This window comes from Enoplosus armatus, chromosome 9 (genome assembly GCF_043641665.1).
Source record: "Enoplosus armatus isolate fEnoArm2 chromosome 9, fEnoArm2.hap1, whole genome shotgun sequence".
NCBI lineage: Eukaryota > Metazoa > Chordata > Actinopteri > Centrarchiformes > Enoplosidae > Enoplosus > Enoplosus armatus.
This window is the reverse complement of record NC_092188.1, coordinates 14,104,723-14,115,281: the sequence shown is the minus strand read 5'-3', so window position 1 is coordinate 14,115,281 and position 10,559 is coordinate 14,104,723. Positions and strand designations below refer to the sequence as shown.

At 46.8% G+C, this 10,559-nt stretch overlaps 1 protein-coding gene across 1 annotated transcript in view; it reads right to left on the bottom strand.

Moving 5' to 3' along the window:
• Nucleotides 1-284: 284 nt before the first annotated feature.
• Nucleotides 285-10,559, bottom strand: part of kirrel3l (kirre like nephrin family adhesion molecule 3, like) — a 31,100-nt gene continuing 20,825 nt past the window's right edge. The window contains exons 3-15 of the mRNA XM_070911656.1: nucleotides 10,057-10,206; nucleotides 7,925-8,082; nucleotides 6,325-6,475; nucleotides 6,069-6,174; nucleotides 5,598-5,746; nucleotides 5,330-5,457; nucleotides 3,991-4,117; nucleotides 3,709-3,809; nucleotides 2,797-2,995; nucleotides 1,477-1,584; nucleotides 1,178-1,287; nucleotides 923-1,012; nucleotides 285-776 (exon numbers count right to left, since the gene is read on the bottom strand). Of these exons, the coding sequence (XP_070767757.1) occupies nucleotides 285-776; nucleotides 923-1,012; nucleotides 1,178-1,287; nucleotides 1,477-1,584; nucleotides 2,797-2,995; nucleotides 3,709-3,809; nucleotides 3,991-4,117; nucleotides 5,330-5,457; nucleotides 5,598-5,746; nucleotides 6,069-6,174; nucleotides 6,325-6,475; nucleotides 7,925-8,082; nucleotides 10,057-10,206 (2,069 nt within the window). The remainder of the gene's footprint in view (nucleotides 777-922; nucleotides 1,013-1,177; nucleotides 1,288-1,476; nucleotides 1,585-2,796; nucleotides 2,996-3,708; nucleotides 3,810-3,990; nucleotides 4,118-5,329; nucleotides 5,458-5,597; nucleotides 5,747-6,068; nucleotides 6,175-6,324; nucleotides 6,476-7,924; nucleotides 8,083-10,056; nucleotides 10,207-10,559) is intronic.

The following is a 10,559-nucleotide window of genomic DNA, read 5'->3' as shown; positions in this document are numbered from 1 at the left end:
ACACTGTAATCATAAGTTTGACTTGAACATCACAATCTGCTGAATTCCCCAGCTCAGGAGCTCTACAGTTAGCATTATTGTAGATCCCGCCAACCGTTACAAATAAAGGTTGGTTATCCCATAACCTAAATCACATGACTCCCTCCAAATGCTGTCCAAACATGTCCTTGTAGGACCGTCCGAGTAAAGAAAGTCTTTGTTCATGTTAGTCCAGCCACACATGTATGTGGAGGTGACAATGGTTATCTACTCAACGCTCCTGTTTTTCCAATTGTTTTGTCCAATCAGACGTGCGTCTGCATACGTTGTGAGGGCCGGCCATAGTCAGACTGCTGGGAGGACACTTGTGAGGAGGCATAAGAGAAGCGAGACGAGCTGGACACCTTGCTGGCCTGATCCGATTGGTCATACGCATCCACCTTCTCATAGGAAGCGGGCTTAACGTAGCTGGTGAAGGCGCGACCATAAGTGGCAGGCAGGTAAGCAGAGCCACTGTAGACGGGATCAGTGGGATAAATGCTGGCTGGCTGGGCCGGCTGCTGCTGGGCAGCTTGCTGCTGTTCGTATGCGGTTCTGCCCGCTGTGGTGGTTGCGTATCGGTGGGAGAAGTCATAGATACGAGGCTGGGTGCCTTGCTGACCATATATGGGGCTGGGGGAGGGCAGCTGTGATGGAGTGTAGACTGGCCGAGAGTTGGGCACATATTCAGAGAATCCACTGCTGCGGATGTGGCGGTCTTCATGGCCACGGACATTATAGTAACCATTGGTGGGGTCCTATGAGAGGGACAGAGAAAAATAAATCATGAGCTGAGCATAGTTCAGTATTATTATTATTATTATTATTATTATTATAATGGATGAAAATAATGAATTCTTGCTATTTTGAGAATGTTTCTTCAAGTAAGTATTTTCAGTTTTACCTTGATGTCCGATCTCTCATCCTCCTCCTCTTCCAGGAGGTCGCTGTGTTCTGTGCGCGATGTCCCAGGAGACTCACTGCTGTTTGGAGCCTGAGGGAAGACCAAGCATTTTTGAAGAATTACTAGGATGAACAAGACCTCACTTGAATAAGAACAAAACAAAGCCTTAGTATTACATTACGGTGTTAAAGTGAATTTTCTCTAACCCTCAATAGAGATATCTGGCATATAGAGACAGTGAACAAAGAAATTTACCATGGGCTCTTTGACATCCTCCTCATCGTCATTGCCACGTGTGGCATTGTGATCGCTGTGAACAATCTGAACTCTGATGTCACTCTTGGAAAGACGAGTGCACCTTTTACCTACGGGGATTAAAATGAAGAGAAGCTTTACTTGACATTACCTTGTACATCAAAAATCCCATTTAAACACAGGGTGAAATGGCACAGAAATTGAACAAAAACTGTTCAATTTTCAGCTCACAAATGAAAACGACTTGATTTGAAAGATTGGCTGTTGCCCCTCTTGCCCATACTAACCGTTGAGCTCACCTTTGCCCGTGTGCCTGCAGCAGAGGGAGACCAGAGTGATGACGCAGATGAGCAGGACACAGCCTCCACCTACTGCTCCACCAACAATTATCAACATAGGCAGGGCTTCTGTAACAAGAACAGAAATAGAAGAAAAGTGTGGCATAGGGGAAGGGCGTCAGATGGTTGTCAACAGAAGGGGAGAGATGAAATGAGAGATAGTAGAGCAAAAGTGTCAAAGAACGTGCAGATCAGAGCAAAAGAAAGAAAGAGATCCATTAATTTGTCTTGCTAATCCCAGAAACGTCAGCGCCGATATAAATTCATCTGCAGTAAATCCTGGCCTGCTCACAGCTAGCGTATGCTCACACGGGCAATCCGGCATCCCACAGCCTGACTATTGTCTCTAATCTCTCTGAAAGAAGGGTAACAAGGCCTGACATGCAATGAAGCAACAGACAGTAATCTAATTAGAGATTCCAGGAGATACCGCTGCCCTTTTCTCTGGAGACCCCACGCTGCTACGTTGATGTAAATTGCTGGCGAGGACCTTATTTTTGGTGTCTGCTGCAACAAAGGCTCCCCTTAGCATCAGTGTAATCTCAGAACACAATGGCTATCGTCTGACGATGATTTAGCCTCTGGGGGCAATGGCCAATGTTTCGGGGCTTCCGGTGTAGCCAGCGGATATCTGGATAACCAGATGCGCCGGTCATCGTTTACAGTCTGAGTAGCAACTTGAGACACGAGAAACAGATTTTTTGTTTTACATTTTAATTTTATATCTTTATATCATTATAAACAGACATCTGCCGAGACTGCATTTAACATTTGCTCTTCACATGAACTGTTTACCTGCATGCAACCAAAGCCTGCTGAAACGTAATTGGTCAATACTACTAGGACTACAAATGGGAACCAAAACACTTCCGATACCAAAATCTTGTCCCTTGCCTACAGATTCTGCATTCGTATGCAGACATTAGCATCAGTGTAGTAGTACTACTGGCTACTTTTAAGATCACTGAAAGGGGCTGCAGCCTGAGATGCTGAACTTGGCTCCGAGACAGTGATAGAGAATATGAGTCCAACCGCAAACACATGTGGCTTCCTCTAATTGACTTTTGTCCCCAATCAATATCTATGTTATGGGGCAAACATATTCATTAAAGGAACCATCTGCTGATTAAATAATATCGATTAGAAGAGTATAATTAAGATAAGCACAAGACAGGAGCTCTGATTTCACCTAATCTGGCCCCCTTCACAGCAAGGACTGAGCGTATCACTATAACTTCTGTAAAGGGGGTGATGGGGATTATTACTCTTGTCAATGTGTACCTTGCTCCTTCAGTGTGACCAGGGCGGTGTCGGTGCCGAAACGGTTCCAAGCAGTGCAGTTGTAGCGCAGCTGGAAATCCTGTGCCAGACTCTCAGACAGCACCAGAGAAGACACGACTCCATGGTCACTGGCTACTGTCTGCACTGAGTAACGACCGGAGGAGCCAGAGGACAGGCTCATATCTCCGAAGGTCCACACCTGTGGAGAGGAGCAAGACAACAGACAAAACGGAGTAAGTCACTTTTCTATGACGAATTCCTTACCGATGAGCAAAGCAGAGGCCTGCACGCCTGCTTATCCTTAGATCCCTGCCTGCCACTGACTTAACACCAGTTTCCCTCTCCGTTCTGCTTTCTCTCTGCCGACCTCTATGGTGCTCCGTGGCTGACACAGCTCACAGGCTCATGTTTAAGCTGCCTCCCACGTCTGCCCTGCAGGTGAGGCCTAAGGAGGGTTAGGTAGCTGCACTATGAAATAAGGCTCCTCTCTGCCGTCTCTAGCGCAGGGCCAGCAGGGCACCTGTCTCTCACTCCTCCTCACACCCTAATTATCCTCTCTCAGCCCAGCGTACGTTCAGCAGTTCAACAGGGTCAGCCGAGTGATGCCTCTCGGGCCGCTAATTGAATGCGGTTTGGCTGAAACCTGCATGAAGCCAGTCTCCCACTGCTCCCCCAACTCGACTATCTCTCCAGTCAATGTCGGTGCAATTACAGTTGTGAATATGTGTGTGTGTGCACATTTGTTAGCGTGCGAGGCGGAGATGTGGTGGTGCAAAGGTGTGAAGGTGAGGTCAGGGGTAAAGCTACACTGAGTGATCGCTCTCATGTGGGCGTGGCTAGGAGGAATATGGGAGTAAGTAAGCTCCCAAACATAAGTGAATGATGCACAACACAAATAAGAGGCTCACTTACAATCTTATCAGGCGGGGGGCTGCTTCCCACCCGGCACTCCAGCTTGCCCTTGGAGTGCTTGACAGCATGCTGCGTGGCATCCGCTGTGATGATAGGTGGGCCTGGTGTGAAGAAGAAAGAAAAACAGAGAGAGCAGAGCAAGAGAAGTGAAAGAAAGATAAAGGATATTTTGAAATATTGACCAATACCACAATGTCAGATATCAATCTTGATGCTACTTATTCAACAGATCAGTCCAAACATTACAAGCAACCCTGGATGCTCTGACTAGAAGCCACTCACCATTTACAGTTAGAGTGACATCTCGTTCTGCAACTCCAATCCGGGGTACGATGGCCTTGCAGGTGTATGTTCCAGCATCTTCCTGGGTAACAGCCTTCAGTTGCAAGGTGTTGCCGTTACTAAGCACCTAGTGAGAAATCCAGAGAGACAAGTGAGAAGGGTGCTGGAGAGAGAGCGAGGCGGTGGGGAGAAAAAGGCAGACAAAAGGAGGCTGGGACCTTTATCGTGAGTGGCCCACTCATTGTGGAGGCAGCGCAGAGGTGGGCCGACCATTGTAACAAATGCTGGTGGTTTGAGTTTAATTTCATTGTGAAGAGCTTTAATCATAGCATTAAGCACTCCAGCCACCGCTGAGTGACCGTGCTGCTGGGGAGATTGTTGTAATTAAACAGTGGGGACAGAGCAGAGCATAGTATGGTGTGAGTGGGCCCTAGCCTTTAGAGCTGCTACACTCACTCACTCCTTAGCTCATTGATCCTGTCATTCCATCAAGCTGTGATTAATCCATTTACCCCTACTCTGCCCCCCCCCCACTCACTCTCTCCTATTTTTTATTTCAGCACACTTATGGAGTAACCCAATTAATCCATTACTCGTGACTGTGTGAGGGGACAGTGGCAGTGGGTGGATTAAAAGAATGCCTGCATGTTTCCCTCAGAGGGGCCAAGAGCGTTCACTCTTTGAGATGACAGCATCGCTTACGCTGTCCCTTCAGGATTCTTCACTGGGGGTGTTTTCTCCAGCCTCGCCTCAGAAATTGTATTAGTTGCCAGGAGAGAGACGCTCCGTTGGGATGTCCCCACTGATGGTGTGTGCGCTGAAAGACTTTTACCAGGGTGATGTAGAGGGAAGGTGGAAAGGAAAAGAAATGTCCCATTTGTTCCATCTACGAAATTGACTTTGAGGAAATGGATACTCAGGTGCAGTCTGGCATTTTTAATGTCTAAGAGGCAGACATGCTGCTCTAAAAGTTGCAGCACATGTTGTAATTCTCTTAGTTTCAACCACACCTTGGCTCACTCGTTGACTGATTGATTGATTGATTGATTGATTGATTGAGTTAGAGTTATGACAGTATGTCATGTGCCCTGATGATGCTGTATGAATCTGTCAGTGGACAGACAGTTTTCTGCCAGAGGCTTTAGCCCTTAGGGAGCATGGAGAGAGGAGGTGTTGAAGATTCAGCCTGAAAAAGAATGTGTGGGGGGAAAAGTGTGAAGGATTCATGCCTCAAGGCCATGTGTGAATGTCTCTCTCTGGAGGGATGGTGTTGAGGGGTGGTGTTGAAGCTTCACCTTCCCACCAAGATAAAGTGGTGACTAGTGTTTTGTTGCCTTACCACGCTGGAGCCCTGCTTGGTCCAGGCCAGGGTCAGAGGAGGGTTTCCGGTCCATGCGCAAGTAAATGCTGCATCCATCCCCATATCCACCGTCATTGGTTTAGGCTCTGACAGCAGTTTGGGGCCAACTGAGGTGAGCAGACAGCAGACAGCCAGTTACAATCAATAAGAGACAGCTTTTATGTTAAAAATACATAGCTCGAGAAAAAACTCAAAATACACCAGCTTAGCCACACTGCACAGAATGTTTGCCTAAAGTTAAACTCACATTGGACATCGACCAGGGTGCTGACATTGGTGCTGCCCACAGAGTTGGACACCTCACAGGAGACAGGGTCCGTGAAGTAAGAGTAGTCCACAGTCACCTCAAGGCTGTCTCCATTGGCTTCAGAGATGGGAACGCCTCCTTTTGACCACCTGGGACAGATGAATAATCACATTATACAGTCGCATTAGTTCAGGGAAGGTACTTAGCCATGCGTATCAAAGTGGCTATTAGCTGATTCATGGCTTGTGCCAATCACAATCAAAGACTGCCAATCAAGCAGCCCAGTCAACCCACTGAATCTACTAAACACTTAGTATTGCTATTCTTGAACATGCCAACTCTGGTTCGTGGCACATAATGTCTTGAAATGGTTGTATGACTGTACTGTATCATCATCTTAGACTGCTGGCTCTGTGTGGCATGGTGGCAGGATCAGAGTGAAACACTGAGATTCAAAAGAAGGATGGGTACCTGTATCCAGTGATTTCAGGATTGGCCGAAGCAGAGCAGATGAAGAGAACCTTGGCCCCCTCAGTCACAGTCTGAGGCTGGACTGATAGAGTCACTGAAGGAGGATCTGTGAGAAGGAAAACCTTTATGTTACTGACACGACTTAGGACTTACAGTTCACCAGACTTAAATGTGCTTCACAGAATACTGTACATAGTGTGCACTCTGCTACAATGTTGTGATATCTTGGTAGGAAAGCTGATCCCGGGACACTCACGCTGGACATTGATTGTGACCGATGTCTGTCGTCCAGCAGGGGCAGCTTGGTTAAGAACCCTGCAGGTGTAGGTGCGTCCAGAGTCGCTGTCCTCAGGGACGATTGGAAGCATACTAATAGCTGACTCCCTCTTCCCATCCTCCATCGGTGTCTGTAGAGTTGCACAACAATGCAGAGCAACTGTTAGACGCTGCTGGAGGTCCAGGCAACAGTTTATAAAATACACTTTTTAAGAGAGACTCCATTACAATCGTGTAGAACTGAAGATCGCACAAGCATGTCACTTGCCATTTGTGATGGCACCACTTAGGAATATCTCTATGACACTGCAGGTCTTATTTTTTCATGTGTGAGGCATTAAAATTGCCATCCTGTTCTTTGGCATGGCAGTTAAATCATATATTTTATGATGCAGCAGGGGATATTGTGCTGTTCCCACATTTCTGAGAGTGTTCCCCGTCAGCGCTCCTTGTTTGTCATCATCTTTTAAATCTATTTACTGCTCTCAGAAATCAATACGCCTAAGTGAGGAAAGGTGTAGATTCTGAGGATATGGCTGACTACTCTCTCACTTTCTTCCTCTCTTCCTCATACACACACATACAAAGAAAAAAAAACCTGATGGCCAAGGTGCCTGTGTGTCTGTTTTTTGGGTGGTGACAGTGAGGAAGAAGTGTCACACATCTTTGGAAAAGAGCAAGGGCAAGCTGAGCCTTTTCCCTGGACAGCCAAATCAATGGAAGCAGGCTTTCACTTCCTCAGCCAGACACACAAAAAGCATTTTTATGCTAGATCAAATCACATCACTCCCTGTCGCCACCCCTCACTCGGACAAAGCTTTCTCTTCCCCCAGACTCACTTCTTAATGTTGGAAATTCTCTCTGTTTTTCACAAAGCTATCTCACTGGATAACTCTATATTCCCCCCCCCCCCCCCCCCCTTGTATTCCTCCTATCCTCCCCTCTCCCCCTTCCCCCTCCAATCCTCTTCCCTCCCTTCTCACTGCAGGCTCTCGCCTCCTTAAACGTGGAGTTTAGCGTCGTTTAGCGTGGTCAGAGAGCATGAAAAATGTGACACTTTCCCAGCCGTGGCTGGCTTACGCTCCGGCGCATCCCCATTGTGTTTCTGCATTGTTGTGGGTGATTTCTTCTCTGCAGAAACTCTACTGTATGAAACACTCATGCCTGTCTGAGCTTTGGCATGCTCCAGTTATGCTGTAGTGTCGCTGCATTAGCGAGCAAAGGGGGGTGGAGGGGGTTAGCGAGTGAGGGGGGAGGCAGAGGAGGAGGAGGAGGTGGAGTGGGAGGGAGGGAGGGGGGGTCAGGCATGAGTGAAAATGGGAGGGGGACTGCAGAGAGTGAGCGAACAAATCATGCGAGGGAAGGGTGGCGATAGAAAAAAAAACTCTGAGACCATGGAAGAAAGATGAGAAAAATAAAGAGAAACGGAAGAAAAAGAGAAGGAGTATTATCCCCTAAGAGAAAATATTTCTGTATTGAATAGGTTTGCATTTATTTCTGCCCACTGTTACGTTTTGTAATATTGTGTGGGTGTTAGTGATTGAAAGATAATACTGGGCATAGATCTGTTCTCACTGTACCTTGGAATAAATTGCCGACTCCATGACCTCTCCATCTCTGTACCAGGTGATCTCAGCAGCAGGTTTGGCTCCGGAGGCTTTGCAGGTGAGGTTGTGTGGTGTGTGGGCCTTAAGACGTACAACAGGGCCGCCCTCCACCACAGGGTCTGAAGGAGGAACTGTAAAGCAGAACAAACAAACCACTCAAAACTAAAAAAACTCATTACAGCTCCAGGCCAGCACAGAGCCACAAAGAAGTCATACTGATATTGAGCTCACTGTTGCTCTTTGCTCTGCATCAATTCTTGCAACAGCAAAAGAGGCAAACAATATCTTTTCATGGCCATGTGTCTTTTTAACAAGGTGTAGTTTCAGACAGGAGAAAAGACCAAGAACAGTTGTCATTTGGAAAAAAAAAACAAACTCAACCTTATTTATTTCCTTTCTTGGGACTAGCATTATTACTCTATTTGCTCTTACTGTTGCAGTGATGTTTCAACTGAATTGCTTATTTGTTCATTTATTTGCATGGTTTCGCACGCACCACTGGCAAGCCAAGCGTGCCACCCCTGATGAAGGCGTCTATCTCCCCAACCAATAAGAGAAGGCGTAAACATGGGGTTTGTGCTGGCCTTTCTCGCTCCCTCCACCGAACCAATTTCACTGTGTGTATCTGAATTGTCAGAGGTCCTTCCGCTGCCGCGGCACGGACACTAATGGAATCCGAGTGCTAGGTGATTTTAATTTCCATGCCGATTCCCCTGACTGCACTCCCGCCGTTGACTCCTTTGACTGTGCAGGATTGCTTTGGTCTCATCTGGCCACATTGATTTAAACACACACACACACACACACACACACACATACAGGTGTGTGCACACACTTACACATGCACAGAAGAAGCCCCCTTCTCTCTTTAATACTCTTTATGTCCACACATAAACAGAAACCACAGGTTCCTGAGTGATGATTTCATATATATGTTTATGAAATGCATGTAATGTTCATTTACCACCAGCCTCGGTCTTTCAGAGTGCATTTCATGTAGAAGTGGCAGTTTTATCAACTTTCTTTGCTGCCTCCACGTGGGCAATTTCATAGCTGTGTGTGGGCATGTGATGGCCACACTGCTTTGTGCTGCTCTGTGCAGCTCTGACAGTGACACGAGACACAGAAAGGTGGGCTGATGATCACACAGGAGCTCTGAATCTATTCATTTAGTTGAAATGTTCCTACATACCACTTGTGATCTCTGATCGGCTTGCCTTTCCATGGCAACCCTATCTGTACCACTCGTCTCCCTGCCTCAATGAATTCAGAATTCACACCTTAATGGCAACAGATAGATTCAAGGACAGCAGGCTCTGTGGTGGAAGCTTTGCATTGATTTGCATTGTGTTGTGGCATAAACTGCAGCATCATGCCTGTGAAACTAGTCTGTATAATACTTGCTTGTAGGTGAATATATGGACAATTGACAGAATTAATTAATGAGTGAAATTCCTCTGCATGCCACCAGATGCCAGCAGTGCTTTGCCGATTCCAATTCCCACAAGACCCCCCTTCCCCCCCCCCCCCCCTCCTCTCGAACGTCTGTGTGAAGAAGTAGATCACTCACATCATGTTAATGTAAAAACCGCCTTGCGGTTGACAAATGTTGTGGCTCACTGTAAAATGTGCTAACTGTGCAGACCCTGACTTTCAAGCGACTACGCAAGTCATTTGTGACTGCAGCAATCACATTATCCTAGACGTCCACAGTCTTGATTACCGCTACTGAGAGCAGAGGGGTTTCCTTTTTTTTTTTTCTCGAGCTGAATCTCTTGGCTGAGTCCTGCTTGGTTTAAACTACACTTCCAGGACATGATTTTTACCAGGAAACTAGATTTACACTGGGGTTATCTTTGAGTGGTGATAAGAGATTGTTTTATGAATTGCAAATCACTTGAAGAGTGTTTTGATGTAGTTTTTATTTGCCTATGATAAGTTGGGTTTTGAATGTGATTATCTTTTGTGTATTGCACATGTGTTATCTGTATAGTTGTCTACATGCTTGTGTGTTATGTGATGAAGACACTCCCCTGATTGTTCCCAAGTGCAGGCCTTGGCACGAGGGCTGGCTGTGAGGATCATGTGTGAGCTGTGTATCTTACCTAGTACAGTGAGCTTGGCACGGTGGGAGCGCAGTGCCGCCTGTGTAGCCTGACACTCATACACCGAATCATCCGCCAACTCTGCCGAATCGATCAGCAAGCTGTGCTCGCCTGATAGCGGGTCGCCCATTAAGGAATAGCGCGTCCAGCCTGCGTGAAGCCAGCACAGAGAATAGAGTCAGAGACAAACAAACACATAATGAAAGGACTATAAAATGAACAGACTTGTGGCTTGAACAAAGGCGAGGGAAACGTGGCAAGGCTCTGTAAGACACAAATGAAAGCAAGCAGCACCTCACTGGGCCAGGAATTGAGCCGTTGTGTTAGCAGAGCAGCGTGAGGCTGGAAATGCAACATGTGAGGAGGCTGCTGCTGCATGAGGAGTCTGTCCTTTAAACACAGACACAATAAAGATGGGGTGGCTAAGGTCAAGAGGAAGCTTCTCCACCTTCTCTCTAGTTGGCTACACATTTAAATGTCAGTGCGTGACAAAAGCCAATTGA